This window comes from Leptodactylus fuscus, chromosome 10 (genome assembly GCF_031893055.1).
Source record: "Leptodactylus fuscus isolate aLepFus1 chromosome 10, aLepFus1.hap2, whole genome shotgun sequence".
In the NCBI taxonomy this organism is placed as follows: Eukaryota; Metazoa; Chordata; class Amphibia; order Anura; family Leptodactylidae; genus Leptodactylus; species Leptodactylus fuscus.
The window spans coordinates 12,228,912-12,247,562 of NC_134274.1; the positions used below are offsets into that span (position 1 = coordinate 12,228,912).

Sequence of the window (18,651 nt, forward strand, 5' to 3'; positions counted from 1 at the left end):
CAATAAACTGCACGCAGCAAAAAGAGGAGAATCTGCTTTATAATTATCACTATCTCATTGGGAAACTTCCCAGGATCATACAGGACATATGTACTGATGTGAATAACATACTTTGGTTGTGATAGAAACCTCCCATATAGCTTCCGCATCGCGCTAATCCTGTGATTTTGCTGTGATCGCTCTTCCTCTGACTACTCTTCCTCCTACCCTTTCCATAGACTTCTATAGACTTGTGTAAACCGATTCATATAACTTGCAGTCTGGCTCAATGTTGATATAGCAGAACTTAAGAGTGAAAGTCAGTTTAGCAAATGGAAAAAGGAGCAGGCAAGCAGCTTGATAAAAGCAAAAAGAAGCATTTCTCTCTGTAATGATATATTACAAAGTTTCTTATAACTGTCTATACTATTAATTTAAGCAAAGTTTGTTAAAAAATTAGTTAAATGATAAGATCCTGGCTCCTTGCTGCCACCACAAGGTGGAGCTAACTTGTGAGGGGTTAATGTAAGGGGTATTTCTTAATATCCTTTGGATAAGAAAGATCTGCAATACCAGATACAGCTTATGGACAAGGGTGGCGATGTTTCTAGAAAATAAAGCAATCAAAGATAGGATAATGATATAATTTTGTGGAGACAATTCAATCCGAGCTTCGCTGGAGGATTTGATCCAGGATTTTCTAGAAGGAAACAAAACAAATTGTCAAGTACTGAACCCTAGATTCACATTGTCATCCCATTGTCCTTAGTGGGCCGTGGTTTTACCTTTTTGAATATCTGGGCTCGGACTCTGTTGCTCTGTGTTATCATCCTCTTCTCTTCCTCTTCCTTCTTCCTTTTTACTTCGGGCAAGCTGTTATATATTCTGAAACAAATGACAGTGACGCAATGTAATGATATGTAATCTGCCGTATGCTGGGAGTAAAGTCATGAATTATTCACTACAAAGTGTAGGTCAGTTAGACAGATTATTAACATGCCACATGTAATAAAACCCACATGTACCGTATGCAGGGAGTTAACATAATTTGTATACACAGAGGGGCGCACACGTAGCTTATGTCTACAATACAAAACAGTTTATCAATATGTTTATCATATATTATCTATATCACTTATGTAGCTTTATGTATTCAAAAAGGTTATGTGAAATCAGTAAAACAGCGCCACTCTTGTCCATGGGCTGTATTACAACTCAGCTCCTGTAAAAGGAATATCTTTTTTAAAAAATCAGCTATTGAAATCCATCAGTTTTTTTTCTAATCTGTTTTTATTTTCTTATTGTAGTTTTTTATTCTATTTCCTGTACATGATTAAGGGGGTGGCCATCTTGACTGAGCTTTTCCACTGCTTTGTTAACAGCATTTAGTGCTTTGCTTTACGGCATAGTCATGGCTATAGGCAGCAATAGTCTGGAGCCAACTCTGAGGCCTATGGGATAGTTTTCTGGACCTGCTCTGTGCATGGTGCAGAATATATTAACATGTTTGACATCGCAAACAGGATTACAATAGAAGATAACACCTGTATAAAAAAAAAACATTGACCCATCTTTGCATTCCCTACTGAAGATGATGTCATAGCTTATCTATTTCTTATAGATAATCTATTACATCATCATCTTCAATAGTGGATGCAAAGATGGGTCGATGGGTTTATTTATAGCGGTGTTATCTTCTATTGTAATACTTCTAGTGATGTCAAACATATTAATATAGTATTAGGGTCAGGGTGAAAGTGGTAGGGTATAAATAATTTTTAAGATAAAAGTGACATGGAAAATTTTAAAAAATGATATCCTAATTTAAAAAATTAAATGAATATAGGTAATTTTCTAGCGACCCGTTCCCTTTAACAATCTTCCATTATTTGTCATACAGTGAAATCATTGCATTATTAACTAGTCAGTGGTAGATAATTTTTTTTTTATTTTTTTTTACATACCCTTAGGATAGGTCATCAATAACTGAACTGGTGGAGGCCTGACATCCGGGCCCCCCACACATCATAACGATTGTTGTATTACCATTCCTATGTTGAAAGCTTAACTTGAAGCTTCTTGACCCCAAAAAAGCAAATCTTTAACAATGACTGTTTAGTACTGGTGACTTCTACCACAGCTTAGGTCTTTGGGCCCCTTTTGGTACCAGGGCCCTGTACAGCTGCTAGTTTTGTATCGCCCATAGCTATGACCCTTGCTTCAACGCTGAACCACAACACCCCAAGCTATACGCAAGAGCCAAATCAATGCCTTCCAAGCCATGGTCATAAATCCTTCTTGTCGATATCTATGATAGGATGTGATATAGCGAGCTGCAATGGCAGACAGGAAGCTTTTTAACAACTTTGTACGCCCTGGTTAGCACAAGATTTAAACAACGCTGTTTGGCTGGTCATAAAAATATCAGAGAGAAGACAAATGATCAGCAGAAAGATCCCCCAAGCCTATCCCAGACTTATTAGCTTGACATGGCTATAACATAACCGAGAAGTCACTTCAGGTAAAATGTGTCTGTGCAATTGAAAAACTGCTGCTGTTCCCGCAATATATAAAACGAAAATCAACCAATTCTTCTCCCGGGTCAACATAACCCCTCTCAATCTTTCACTGAAGCTGTGAAATAAAGAGACATAATTTATCTCTATTGGGTTGAATTTGTAAAGTTTTAGTTCTCATAGATGTAAGAACCAATTGCTTGTCACAGTTCCACATTCAACATTGCAGATTCATAGGTATATAGTTACATTGGAAGGAATGGTTTCAGATCAGGGCTGGATTTACCTATAGGCACTGTAGGCCTGAGCCTATGGGCAGTCCTGGAGGAAGCAGTGCCTGCTGAAGTAAATCCAAGTAAATCCGTTACTGTTAGGGATTGTAATGTCAGAGGGGGAATGCTGAGCTCGGGGAGGTATAGTTTTCAATGATTTTATATAAAAAGCTGCTTAACTGCTACCAGAACTCATATAGAAAACCTGTGAGTCCTCTCCTCCCTGCCCACACAGAATGATTGACAGCTCACCCTGTGCAGTCATATAATAGAATTATGTGTGTCGGGTAGCAAGTCTCACAGGCTTCCTCTATGAGTGGGGCGGGGTCAGTAGGACTCACAGGCTTTCCCTACGAGTGGTTGGGGAAGCAGGACTCACAGGCTTTCCCTATGAGTGATGGAGCAAGCAGGACTCACAGGCTTTCTCTATGAGTGGTGGAGGAAGCAGGACTCACAGGCTTTCTCTATGAGTGGTGGAGGAAGCAGGACTCACAGGCTTTCTATATGAGTGATGGAGGAAGCAGGACTCACAGGCTTTCTCTATGAGTTGGCGGGAAAATCAGGACTCACAGGCTTTCTCTATGTGTGGGGGGGAAGCAGGACTCACAGGCTTTCTCTATGAGTAGTGGAGGAAGCAGGACTCACAGGCTTTCTCTATAAGTGGTGGAGGAAGCAGGACTCACACACTTTCTCTATGAGTGGTGGAGGAAGCAGGACTCACAGGCTTTCTCTATGAGTGGTGGAGGACGCAGGACTCACAAGCTTTCTCTATAAGTGGTGGAGGAAGCAGGACTCACAGGCTTTCTCTATGAGTGGTGGAGGAAGCAGGACTCACAGGCTTTCTATATGAGTGGTGGGAGAAGCAGGACTCACAGGCTTTCTCTATGAGTGGTGGAGGACGCAGGACTCACAAGCTTTCTCTATAAGTGGTGGAGGAAGCAGGACTCACAGGCTTTCTCTATGAGTGGTGGAGGAAGCAGGACTCACAGGCTTTCTATATGAGTGGTGGGAGAAGCAGGACTCACAGGCTTTCTCTATGAGTGGTGGAGAAAGCAGGACTCACAGGCTTTCTATATGAGTGGTGGAGGAAGCAGGACTCACAGGCTTTCTATATGAGTGATGGAGGAAGCAGGACTCAGGCTTTCTCTATGAGTGGGGGGGAAAAGCAGCACTCACAGGCTTTCTATATGAGTGGGTGGAGGAAGCAGGACTCACAGGCTTTCTATATGAGTGGGTGGAGGAAGCAGGACTCACAGGCTTTCTATATGAGTGGGTGGAGGAAGCAGGACTCACAAGCTTTCTATATGAGTGGGTGGAGGAAGCAGGGCTCACAGACTTGCTTTGGCAGGAGTTAAACAGCTTTTAATGTGAAAAACTGAATCAAATTATAGAAATCAATAATGTTTCCAAGCTCTGCATCAATTCATCTCCATTGAGCATACCGTACTACTGTACTTATATGATTGTCGGATGATACCTCAGGGTGCCTCATACCTTTTGGATCTTTGTTGCATCTCCTTTTCTGAAATTGCTCTTTCCTTTGGTTTGAATAAGTTATCTGAAATACAACAATAAAGTTATTCATGAAATACTGTATATAATATGTGGATGTCAAAACATGCTGGGATTTGTAGTCTTGCAATAGCTGAAGACCCATCCGTTGGGGATTTCTGATTTAGAGTGCATAAAATAGCTATTCCTGATTCAAATTACACTTGGCAGAGTAACTTTGTAAGTCAACAGCTACACTCAAATTTTTGTACCATATGTGTGCAGTAAAGATCAACAAACAAACCATATTCATTCTTAATTTTCCAAAAGATTCAGGTTCGATCCAACTTTTGGGGTTCACCATTCATGAATCACTATTATACTCAGAGTATGATAAGTGGAGGCTCAGAGGAGGTGTGGAAACGTCATAAACGCTTATACTAACTGTCCCTCACCTCTCCTGAGCTTAGATTCATCTATCTCTAGTGTGTAGCACTTTAGGAAGCAGCTTGAGCTTTATAGTTAAAATTACAAAATCTCAGTTTCCAATGGTACCTCTAAAATTGGCCACTGTGGGTGGAAGAAGTTTTGGCCATATGCATTTAAGCCACAATGTGGTCCATATAGTACAAAGCAGTACCCATGTGATATCAGACCCTCTTGTCCTTGATTAGATAAACAAGGGAAAGGGGGAAACAACAGCCCACTCACGGCACTTGTAATCTTCAGAATCCAAAACGTTGCTTATGAAGGAATCAACCTGTGCACGGAAATACAGTTCCCTCGGCTTGAAGCAAAATATAGACCAGAGACAATACCCAGCAAAATGGTGATTCCATAAAACTTAGCTTTTATTTCGTCAAACTGACATCATAAAATTCAAAGAAGCACATGTGATGTTTAAAAATTCCCCATATGTTGTTCAAAAACGCTAACGCGTTTCAGAGATGCTCTGTATGTCTCCTTATTCATAGCCTATGGAATAAAAGCTAAGTTTTATGGAATCACCATTTTGCTGGATATTGTCTCTGGTCTACATCTTGCCTCTTGTCCTTGATGCACGGGTGAGTCATGGCATCTGCCAGGTGGGCATATGATAAATATCCATGAGCCCAGTGTAATATACTTTGCAGCTACAGTATAACTGTAATGTACTTTAATAGAGAGCAGTATTATACGTGAACATCACAGACTTCATAAAACCTTATTATATTGACATGCACACCACTTAATCACTTGAGTTATGTCTCTCCTTCTCTACAGGTGGGGCCTGTTTTTCATTTTTGGGGATTACAATGTAATAGAAGAGAGTAATTATGATAAGTGATTCTATTTACAGGCAGATGAATTACTTAAAGATTTAAAGGCTGATTACTTAAGAATTATTACTTGATAAGATGACATCTTGTGTTCTGAATTGCAATTCTGTGTATAAATTATTTAAATGCAGAATATATTAGGTTGTTTTTGATGTGTACTGTGCTCATGCTCTCATATTTTGGAAAAGTTTTAGTTTGTAGCTGCAGGACTTACAGGAGATATACAGTAACAGGAGATCCTACACCAAGTCAGAGTCTTACCTGCATATGGCATGTACATGGCTGATATTTACAGGGTAAAAAAAAATCTAAGATTTTCCCAGAAGATACATTTATCAGGTGATAAAAATATAATCAGAATCAGAATCTAGATCTCAGGAAAAGTCTGCTCCCTCAATGATCAGGCAGAGCGCTCCTGAGAGAACTATGTAGCTCTTCACTTACAGCTGCACAGTTCTCTCTATCCCTTCCATGCAATCATTTCTTTGATCAGTGCAGAGAATTAACAGGAGGCTGATATTGGTATTCTGGTGTTATAGGCAGGAGAACATTGGAGTCTGAAGGATTGAGACCACTGGTTTTCTAATGCCCTTCATCATGGATATCAAAATTTGACCATTTTTGACATTTGGTTGCCATAGACCACTAGTGATCCTTGCATTAACCACTTTACTGTCCTAGAACATCAAAGATACTAGGATATTGCCCTTATTGTTCTAGACCCCTAAGAAACAATGTGTTGTCCATCATGTGATAGATCTTACTCCGATTGTTAAGCTTGTGGGGGAACCTGTGACAGGCACACACTAAGGGCTCGTTCACACGGTGTGACGTGCCGCCTGATGTGGCACGTGTACGCCGCGTGACCCTTTGCGTGCCGTACACGCTCCCATTCATTTCAATGGGAGCAGAGATCGTATGCGCCGTGCTAGTTTGCGGCCGTGCATTTATTCACGGCCGCAAACTAGCGCGGCGCATGCGATCCCCGCTCCCATTGAAATGAATGGGAGCGTGTACGGCACGCAAAGGGTCACGCGGCATACACGTGCCACATCACGCGGCACGTTACACCGTGTGAACGAGCCCTAAAAGTCCTGAGGGTCTTTTCAGATTTTCATTTATCAAATCATAGGTAATAATACACCCCCAAAAACTGTGTCAATCTGAGACTGATCATAGATCAGAAGCTATTTGTTTACTCTGCACAGACTACTCTCTGTTGTAGAGAAGACCTGCCCTGACATCTTCTGCTTGACAGCGAATGTGTCTCAGTATTTCAAGTTGGTGGATAGTATGGGAGGCACTACTTCCCCCATCCCCCTCATTCCCCTGCCAGGAGCCTGAAACCTGAGCAGTCATCATTTGTCACTTCCATTGGTTCTCAGACATGGCACATACCCGAGACTGCCTAGCTTACCTGCTGGGGTACATACCACATGTTAAGAACCACTGTCCTAGAACACCAACTATTTCTGGTCATTGTATGACTTGTATTCTGCAAATGTTAGCAGTTTTCTTCTTTGGATGCCCTTATCTATATTTTTCAGTTCTCCTTGAGCTGGTGGGTGGAAATTGGCTACCACACACTTCAAAGGAGTAAGTAGGGGAGAATCAGTGTACAGTAAGTAGAGGAGAATCTGCTCATCTCACTTTCTCTTTTTCAGAAGCATCAAAAGAATCTTTTAGGACAATTATAGAAAAGTAAGGACCAATGTTGAAGTAACGCACTTGGGTTGAGATAGAAGCTCTCTATACAGCCCTAGAAGGCTGTGTCTGTTCTTCTCCCCCTACTCTCAACTTCAGTTTACTTCTCCCCTCTACTCCATACATAGACTTCTACTAAATGCAATATCTCTGTGACTCCTGTCTATCTTTCTCTAGAAATATAGTTTAAGCAAAGATTTTACCGTAAATGTCACGCTAGGATGAAAGGAGCAGCAAAAGAAAAGAGACAGACAAGTAGTGGAGAAAGAGGCATTTCTCTCTGATAAGATATAGCATTTTATAAGGTTTCTCATAATTGCTCATACCATTGATTTAGGCACAGTTTGGTCTGCCTGTGATCTGGGTCACTATTCATCCCCATCAAACAACACACTCTTATAGTTTCCATATGTTACATCCAAAAATGCATCAATGTCAGCATAACCCCCCACCCAGAAGATACACTGTCATTTCATATGCACTTTAACAATTTCCCTTCAACATTTACATAAGCTTAGCAAATTTAACAAATGCAGGAAAAATTCTCAGCTTTGATGGCTTTGAGCTTAGGTAAGTAGGGTTGATGGAAACAGACAACTGTCTCCCGGGTGGACTGGATCATGTTGACTTGTGCTCCCTGTAAAATGCCAAACAACAGTGTTTGCTCACGTTGTGTTGCTTGTTCATATTATGTAAAAACCTGCCCCCAGTGGAAAATCCAGCTGGATTTCATTGTAACAATGTGTAACTATTTTTGGATATCTGTTTCATTTACAGCCAGCAGCGGTTATAATTTGATAATGCATCACATCAAAACCTTTTTGGGTGAATTAACAAGGACAAAACCATCCAGCAGACCCATTTGCTGGAGGTGGATGATATAACGCATGACTGCTCTACTTCCCAATTATTTACAACGTGTGTTATAACTTTGCCTATAGCCAGACTCCAATAAATTGCAAGACGAGAGTGTAGATTAATGTCTGCAGCCATAGTCAACACTTAAAGGCTTTTCTTAAAGCGTATGGGAAATCAATTAAAGCATACCGATGCCCTTCTGAACCTTTCCTCTTGTCCGGAGATGACAAGCTTTCAAAACAACTAGATTTTGCGATACTCTGTCACAAGATGTCTATCCTGTATATGTCAATGTGTGGCCACCTTTTGGTTTTATTATGCATTGCATCCTGTTAAGGATTTTGCTAGAATGTAGGAATAGAGATGAGCAAACTCATTTGTTATGAGACAGGTATGTTACAAATTTTGAATCAGGTTTTTGGGGTTCGCCATCCACAAATCTTTATTATACTTTTGGGTCTGAGCAGAATCCCAAGGGAGGTCGGGAAATATAATAAATACCATTCCTTATCTCTCCTGGGCTCCTGTGCAGCATCCAGTGTTCCTTCATGGGTGTCTTTGGTCCTCTTCCAGCCTCCACTAGGGACCACTGATGTCTGTAGTTGGACTCTATGGCCAAGTGGGGTGCTTTGATGTAAAGACATGCAAGTGTCATGATATGAGCACACCCCATGCAACTACAAGGTTTGAAGAGACCCCAGAGAAAAATAGTAGTATTAGTCTGCAAGAAAACTGGCATGTGAACCTTGCGAATATTTGCAAAATGAATCTCATGAGGTTCGGCCATCTCTAGTTATCGTGCTTGCACTAAGGGTCTGTTTAGTCTAACTTTCGGGAACTCTGTCTCCCATTCCACTTAGAATAGGCTCCTTGTCTGCTGATTTCATGCAGAAACCAAGCAAAAACCAGGCAGACCCCATTATAGTCTATGAGGTCCATGGGTAACTGCTTTTAAGCAGATAGGGTTTCCGGTTTCAGTTCCTCAAGCGAACCTGAAGAACGAACAACCCAAATGCTAGTGTGAACCTTGCGTCAATTGGTTTCTTGAGAATTTGAAGTAGATGACATAATACATGCATTGAAGTCTGTATCTAGTATTATGTTATATAGTGCAATATCTACAATATCTGAATTCTAGACATACTTGCGATTCCTTGAGCCCACCGTATAAGGTGATTTACCTAAATCTACTGCTGAGTTTTCATGACTAAACTCATTAGTCCTAACATAGCAGATTGCCGAACTAAACCCTAGTAATGATGTCACACCTAGTAACCTGACAACAACACAGCTGTGATGTCATAGCTGCTTTACCTGATTGAAAGCCGATTGTGATGTCACAGCACCTTACTTGGCAGCAACCTAATTTCAATATCAATGCTTCAGAGTCACTTACCTTATGGAAACACCCCTTCCTTATCTATTTATCTATCTATCTATCTATCTATCTATCTATCTATCTATCTATCTATCTATCGAAAATATGCAGCACAATGTATCTCCTGCTTGGTGCTATCCTCAGTATCAACCAAAAGTAGACAGCACTCTTAGAGCTATCTATCTATCTATCTATCTATCTATCTATCTATCTATCTATCTATCTATCTATCTATCCATCTATCTATTTTAGACTTATCCCTTGCTGCATGATCTCCTTACTTCATGTAAAATGTATTGTCTTGTCTCATAATTCTTAATTCTACTCCTTACATAAAAATTCATTAGTCCCCTTCATGTGCCATCTCATCCCTTGCTCTCGCAGTAGACCTCATTTGTTACTGGGTCTCCCTGTCTATTCCGGATAATTTATGTCTAATGACCACACTTCGCCTTTAATGCAGGACACATGAATAATGTATATTGCATCCCGCTTCCAATGCAGTCCTGCAGAATTGATTTCCCGCAAGTGTCCTGCATTAAAGAAGAGCTGGGATCTTTACGTAGAGAATTGATGGATCTCGAGTATGCAGTGTTTTCCAGTGCCTTCCCCTTAGATGACCATATATTAAGAAAATATAGATCTAATCACTGCGGAATCCATGGAAATAAACCACTGGGAAGAAATTCTCTGTATGCTTTATATCTGGAGTCAGCTGATAATAAATGCCACGTACACGCAGTACGGGGAGCGATGCCATTTGTTAGAGGCACCGACTTGGGCCGCAAGTAGTTCTGTCAATAAAACCTCTCGGTTGCTGTGTTATTGTAATGAAACCATTGAACAGATTGTAGCAAATCACTTTATAGAGAATTACTGAAGCCTGCAATGCATGAGACTATACCATCCTTCTTAAAGCTAATATATGATGATATAGTCTGCAGTATATACAATGCTACACAAAAAAGAGGTATCTAATATTGCTGATATTTTACAGATGTTGCAGGTATAGCAGAGCTGAGTGTGTATTGCTTGGATCAGATTAGGGTTGCTGGTGGAGATGAACAAATTGGTTCAGAAGAACCAGATTCGACCTGAATTTTGCAAAACTTTTGGGGTTTGCCACTGATGAATCACTATTATAATTTCAGTTATCTACAGACCCCAGCATATAAAAATTGGACACCCAGGGAGGTGCAGAATAATAATAAATGGTCATATTCTCCTTCCCTCACCTCTCCTGGGTTCTCTCATGGTTGACTTTGGTGTCTTCCAGCTTCCTGGATGATGTGAGCCTTGAGCGAAAGCTGAGTCCTGTGATTGGGCCTCCGTGATCACATGAGACATGCCGATGTCATGATTCTTGGGTTAAAGTGCCATGACATCAGAGTGACCTGGAGCATTTGACATCACCCAGGAGCCTGGAACAAGTCAGGGGGACAACCCCATCTTGGATTAAACCTACCTAGTGATCCGATGATCGCTGCAAGTCCAGTCATTGTAGCTCATGGATAGAAATTGGGGAGGTGTAAAAAATTAAAAACATTTATACTCACCTTCCCTTACCTCTTTTTTGTCTCTCTCTTGGGTTCATAAGTGACGTCATGTGCCCCAGGTCACTGCTGAGGCCTATAATTGGGCAGGCACACAACGTCACCAGGAGAGTCCGGGTATAAACCAGGAGGCCCAAAAGAGGTGAGGGAAGGTGAGTATAAATGTTTTTTTCACATTTTTTTACACATCCCTTGGGTCTGAACCTAATATACTCTCTTCAGTCCCCAAAGTATAATAATTTATCACAATTCAGCTTATATTGGGGGTCCTTTTTGATTTTCGTTTACCCTAGTAGGGTTTATGAACAAAAGATGGCACACCCATTGATACTGGGATTGTTGCCTCTATCTAATCCCATCTAAGGCAGAAGCAGACAACTATTAGCCAGTAAATGTTACAAGCCAGATCACTAACCTCTATAGGGAGCAGATGTTTAGCATACACAGAAAACATGGTTATTTTAAGGGTTCCCCTCTATTTGTAACTAAAATAAGCAGCCTGCGCCTCTTTGTGCCAGACATCTGCTCTTCATGATGGATGCCAGTGTTTCCTGGCATAGGAGATGCAGCAACCCCTATGGCACAATTAGCACAAGCATGGGCATAGCCTTGTAAGCCATATTGCAAAATGTCAGAGATAACATTCCTAAAGATCATCATTTAGAATTTTTCCACAAATAATAGAGAAATGATAAGAAATTGTACTCATTTTATTAATTTATATATCATCTTCGGCTTCTTATAATTGATAGTAAGAATCCAATGTGAATGTCATTTGCTTGGTTGCAGTTTTTCATGTACTAATCAAGCCTTGTTCACACAGGGTAATTTTAAAGGGGTATCTTCCCCAACCCCACTAATTCCAACTTTTTGCAACCTTTTAGTAGATGCCCCTTCACTGATTCTGGAGAAGATGGAATTTCTTCTCTAGTTCCTAGCGGTTAATTTAGTCATACATTTCCAGGAGGAATAACAGAGCAATGGCCTAATGTAGAGATACTCCAGGATTGTTATTTGATAGGAAATTCCAGAATACCTAAGACTTGTTAAGGGAGCCGAAGTTCCTCTTTTAGAAGCTAAAGTAATTTCCCCGCACGCGATTGTCTAGAAATACTAAGGCAGGCCAGAGGGAAACACATTAAGAAAAGATTATGTTCTAGTCGATGACTAAAGGTCCTTAGAAGGTGGGAAACCCCTTTAAATTAGCTCCTAAATCAAGTAGTGAAGGGACTAGGGTAAGATTATTAATCTGAGAGCGGCTCCTCTATGGGATGAATTATTTTCTGAGTAAACGCTGATATTGATCTCATCTAATACTCGGCTTTTTGTTTGTGAATCATCATTACGATGGCAGAGTCTTGTATGGCGGAAGGTGAGGAAGAAGATCACTGATGTATTTAGGTGGAAATAGCGCGTGACAACAGCTTCATTACCGGGCTCACGATTCTCAGACTTCTTCCTCCATTGATCCTTCACAGACTAAAAATATAATGAAAACTTTTCGCTTCCAGTTTTGAGAGGAGTTTCTTATCATAAAGATGATCAACGTCTGCTGTCACTGGAGTCAATACATTATAGGATAAGTCATAGTAGTAGTTTCTCTTATCTAATATCTATTGCGGTCAGGAATTCATGCGGTATCCGTCCAGATGACTACACATGTCCTTACTTACCTTTCTTTGCGGCTTGTTCAGATGTGAGATGATCAGCATTTCAAAACAACATGCTTATTCTATGTGTGGCTATAAGAGGCCACCCAGTGGCAGTGTTGTGAATTGCAGCCTATTAAGGGTTTTGCTGACATGTTGCAATATTGTAATGAATTGGAATCATTAACCATATTCCATCTATGGTTAGAAAGGAAGAGTTTATGAAGGTTCACAAAATCCATATATAATCTATATGAACAAGTGTACACAAGGGGGCAGTTTCAATGTTAAAACTGGCCCCTTGCTGGCCCTGGTCAGCATCTCAATGATCATTAGTCTCCGCTGGAGTACTATGATATATATTTGCTCAGGGCAGTATATTGTATGAGGGCTTGGAGCAATATATTGTATGATACTGGGGCCATTATACTGTGTAGGGTTTGGGGGCATTATATTGTGTGAAAACTGGGAACATTATAGTATGGGGCTGGGGCAATATACTGTGTGGGGACTGAGCCGAAACATTATAGTGTGTGTGTGAGCCACAGGGGGGCATTATACTGTGCATGGAGGCTCTAAAGGGGACATTATACCATGTGGGGGCATTATACTGTGCAAAGGTCACCGAGGGGGCATTATATTTTGTGGGGGCACTTTGGGGACAATATACAGTACCCATAAGAAAATCCTAATAAAAAAAAAAAAAAGAAAAAAAATCCTACACATGTACATGTAACTTGTATGGAACCTGTACAGAAAGTTGTGGTGTATGGTATCCATATTGACCAACTTGTATTGTAGAATTCATGGAAATACACAAATTCCAAGCAGCACGTAACCTATATGGAACCATATAGAATTTAGAAATACTTATACAGAACCCGTAAAGACAGCAATGTTGAACTTTACAGAAGTTCCTAAAAACCCACAATGTCCATACTGTATAGAAGTCAAGTAGAAGACCACAAAAGCCAGACGTGACCTATATAGAATATCAAATATTACAAAAGTGTATAGAATGCCTATGAAAGTACATAGAACTCATAGGGTACTAGTAGAAAACACCATATTGAACTCATGCTGTGCTTAAGGTAAGTACTGTACACAAAGCTGGTGGGGAACCCTACTAAGAACAGTACGAAAGTCATACAGTACCCGTAAGGAACACAATTTAGAAACATATGGTATAAAATATGGTACCATACGGATATTCAAGTGCAGTTGGCGCATCCGTACACAGTGTTTATTGGTACAGATGTTTTATATGACTGTTTGCATGAGGGATAATTCCCACATACTGTGCTAGAACAGTGTACAAAACAAACAAAGCTCATGTAATGCCGTCAAATCTTCACTAAAACATTTCTGCAACTTGTGCAAATACCCTGAAATAACAGATTTAGCTCCACTACATCTACAAAAGTGAAAAAAATGTGAACCTGAATGTTGTATAAGCTACAAATGTACAAATGTGTAAATAACAAATGTGTAATAGGTAAGAGATGGAATATCAACATTGCGGCGTCTGCGAGAAACCTCCGTGCTCTGTGAGTAGAACATTAGGGTAAAGTGTTTGCAGCCTCCCAGGTATATTATAATTACTTTATAAATTGCTCAAGCTTCATGGTAAAGCCAGTCTGCTAAAACAATAATAATGCTGGACACAAATCTGCTTAGGAAGCACAGGCAGGAAAATGTCAAGAAATGCAAAAGCTGCTGCCAAGTTCCGAATACAGGAGGAATAATCCCAGCCCAATAAAGACAACTGTATCACAGGAGAGCCAGAGATAGAGATGTGTATACCTGATAGTGTCCAATACACAGAACATGGGGAAAGTTACTGGAAGATTCTGATAATACAGCACTCATTTGGGATATTCTATCTGATATTTGGGATATTCTATAGGAGATAGATAGATAGATAGATAGATAGATAGATAGATAGATAGATAGATAGATAGATCTACCATTTATCTATCATGCGTCTCACTATTTGTCTGACGTGTATGTAGAAATCTATCTATTTTTTCTTATCATCCATTTTTTCTTTTGTATCTATTTTAGGTTAGGAAATGGGATCCCATTCTGAAGAATAATTTAGATGGGGACTAAACTGAGAAGAGTTAGATTGGAGAACGTGATAGTTCTACTAACAAAGATGTGTTGTTAGGTTATTTTCAATGTCCACGGTTTAAAGTAAGATCTGAGGATCTATGGTAGCGCAATCTAGAAAACTGGTGCAGCTTGTGAAAAGTCTTCAAGATAGGAGTTGGAGACCGGTAATATGGAGGATGTAAGTTTTATATCATGGGCAGAATGGAAAGCATGATGGGTGGTAGACGGAGATGAGGGAGGAAATATAGGATGGTTGAGAACTGAGCAAGAGCTTTGTGGATGACGGAAGGTTAAATTGTATTCTATGGTGGATAGACAACCAGTGCAGTCTGTCTATCTATCTATCTATCTATCTATCTATCTATCTATCTATCTATCTATCTATCCTTTTATCTAGTTATCTATCCTTCTACTATACTGTATATTTCATATCTATCTACTTATATACCTCCTTTCTATCGCATCTATCACTTTATTTATCTCTCCGTCTTAATAGTCTGGTCCTTATTCCTAAGACCAGCAGAAAATAACTCTAGTCTGGGTTTCTCCAATTTCTCTTCTTGCCTACAAATCACTGCAGAATGCCAGATGTCCTGTCCAAGTATGGGCTCTGGGACGTAGCTGGCTCCATGTGTCTCAGGTCTAGTTACAATGGTCGCAGATCTACTGTATATTGCTAGTTACTTGCTTTTACCAAAAGACTATTCTGTAGCACCAACATACACTGCAGCACAAACAGTGCAACAGAGGACTAACTTGAAACTCCTGCGTCCCCATGCAATATTTGTAATGGGGCCCCCACTTACCATATGCTATATAAAATACTGATGTCTTCTTATATTGCAGAAAAACCTTTACCCCCCTATAGCTACATCCCTGATTGTCAGTTCACACTGTCCCATATATGGCTCACAATATAAATTCCCTACCAGAGACCTCGGCGGAAACCCCTGAAAACACGGGGAAGATATACAAACTCCACGCCAATTTTGTCCTTATTTGTATCTGAACCCAGGACCCATTGTTCTATTATAACATTGATATATAATATAAGTTTCCAGCTCTATGATACAGCCTCAGCAGATTTATACCACCAGCTATGCAGATTTTGTCCTTCGCTGGATCTGAGCTCAGGACCCTCATGTTACAAGACAATAGAGCTAACCACTGCCATGACTCATTTGCAAGCCCTATATTACAACACTGATATTTATAAGTTTCCAGTGTCGTGATCCAGCCTTGGCAGATTAATACGACCAGCAATATTTAATTTCCTATGATTTGCATCTCTGGATGTAAATCTGCAGGTATCTCCCTTATGGTAAGAACTATTGTGATTTTCCTTCCTGGTAAAGCTGATGACATGGCGTGCTTGTCGCCCGCACACTGTGCACATCTGATAGATGCCTGGAAATTGTTTCTTGGCCTTGCTGATATGTAAACACCGAGCAGATGTTTTAGTGGAAGGTTATATGACGGCCCTTTATCTTCACTGTGACAATGGAAATGTTGGCAGAGCTTTTGGAAAGCATTAAGGATATCGTAAGTCACTGCACACAGAGAAAAGAGCTCCGGACCGGGACAGCTTATCAAAGAGATGAACCCAGGGATTATTTATGGTCTCTGCTGGCACAGGAAAGCTTCATCCTTGTAATGTTATGGATGGGGTGTCACTACTGAGACCCCCGATGTCACCAAAAAGAGGCCACTGCCAGATTGATAACCAACTTTCAATAAATCTCTATCCTTTCGCTCTAGGCTTTCATGCTGTGAATTTGGGTCAGTAGACCTAATGGAATTTGGGCAAACAGTTTTGTCATGAGCCGGAGTCAGTTGTTCAGTTTTTATTGAAACTGTACCATTTTGGATTTTGGTCTCTGCCGACCTCAGAGTAAAATATTGGTCTCTTCAGATGCTAGAGTAAAATAGATAGAGGCCCAGGGGAGGTGTTAAAAAATAAGACCATGTTTGGATCTGCTGACGGTGCCCGGCACTCTCCTGTTGAAGTCACACACAGGGGTCATAGGGTCACATGGGCATGCTATGTGTCAGGACATTATGGTGCTTGGCATGCCCAAGTTAACCCTGAAGTCCAACCACAGTAGAGACCCCAGAATATAATAGTTCACCTCTTGTTCTATCTGAGGATGGCTTAGTCTGAACCCAAGACAGAACAAATTTTCAGAGGTTTGCCCAACTCTACCCATGGTGAGGCTGGAATTTGCAGCTATAATATGGCTAAGGCTAGGTTCACATCACCGGTTGGGGGGTCCACTTGGGGACTCCTCCGAATGGAAACCTACTCCGCTTAAAAAAGTGATTACCGGCAAACCTCATAGACTATTACTTGGTTAACGTGATTTCCAGTCGATTTCCACATAAAAGGGCTAAAAATGTGGAGAGAAAAGCGCTCCTTGAGTGGAATAGAATCCCAGTACAGAGTACGGTGTGAACTAAACGTAAGGGACTAATTTTCTGCTCAGTACCTTACATCTTCAAAGTATCCTTGGCTCTTCCAGCACATTAAGAGTTTTGCCTAATGCTTTTATCCTTTGTTTGAGATTCCTGAAACAAAACCTACTGAGAAAGCGGGCCATGCTGACTCAGCGCACGAGAACACATCTGTATCTCTGCTCTATAGTCAGCACAATAACCAGGAGGAAATGTTTATTATATACTTGTTTAATGAGGCTGTAAACATTTCCATTTTTTCTATAGTATACAACTATTCTACAGTATATAACTATATCTAACTACAGCATAATAGTAATCTTATGGAAAATGGCATACCAGACCTTACAGTATATTCTCAGATTCACAACTATTTTGATTGTCTCGCCTCAATGTATCTAAAATAAAAAAAATAAACCAACTTTGCAAAGAAGTCGGAGGATCCAGCCCGACCCTCACTCGTGGACTTGGCAAGTATAATTTGATCGAACGTTGCCTACCCCTGAAACGAGTATTTTCCCCCCATAGACTATAATAGGGTTTGATATTCAATTCGAGTAGTCGAATATTGAGGGGCTACTCGAAACGAATATCGAACCTCGAACATTTTACTGTTCGCTCATCTCTATTACTAAATGCTAACCTATATTTAAAAGGTTAACAAAACAAATGGAACACGTAGAGGAAAGTATAACTGAGGGATCAGACTTTTGTTTAAAGGGGTTTTCCAGGCAAAAAATTATTTTTCATAAAATATTTGTCGGTCTATTAGTGCTATTAATAGGTTAATAAGTGCAACCAAATATCTTTAGCAGTGTTTTGAGTGATTTCTGGGTTTCTCTGTTAGCTCCTGGGATCGTTTGCATTTCTTTACCTGGGTATCTTCCTGTTCTGAGTTTTCCTACAACTACCATGATGCCTTGAGCATCACTCAGAACTGACTTACACCACCTCTCTCTCACTCCCCCCCCTCCCTCTCTCTCTCTCTCTCTCTCACTCACTCCCTCCTTCTATCACTTCCACCCCCTCCCTGTATCCCTAGCTAGCCTACCCTCTACTAGCCCTGCCTAACTAACTCAACCCTCCACCTCCACCCCATTATACTTCACCCCACCCATACCTGTGTAGTAGAGCCAGAGTGTCAGTATGCGGCCAGAAGTGACGTCCCATGCCCAGAAGATCCGGACTGAAAAACAGGTAATTATGATGGGGGATGGGGAGTTGGTATAGCTGATCTGTTTTCCCCCTTCCTAAAAATAGAAAGTCACTGGAAAATTGGAAAATGTGCCCACCCAGCAATCTAGGTATAGATTATATATATTAAATATAGATTTTTTGCTAATCTAAGTAATGTAGAAGGTAGGCG

General features: G+C 40.5%; 1 protein-coding gene across 1 annotated transcript in view; it reads right to left on the reverse strand.

Moving 5' to 3' along the window:
* Window positions 1-640: 640 nt before the first annotated feature.
* The window catches only part of C10H10orf90 (chromosome 10 C10orf90 homolog), a 71,372-nt gene continuing 53,361 nt past the window's right edge, over window positions 641-18,651 (reverse strand). Inside the window, exons 9-11 of the mRNA XM_075288071.1 lie at window positions 4,262-4,325; window positions 765-864; window positions 641-679 (exon numbers count right to left, since the gene is read on the reverse strand). Of these exons, the coding sequence (XP_075144172.1) occupies window positions 641-679; window positions 765-864; window positions 4,262-4,325 (203 nt within the window). The remainder of the gene's footprint in view (window positions 680-764; window positions 865-4,261; window positions 4,326-18,651) is intronic.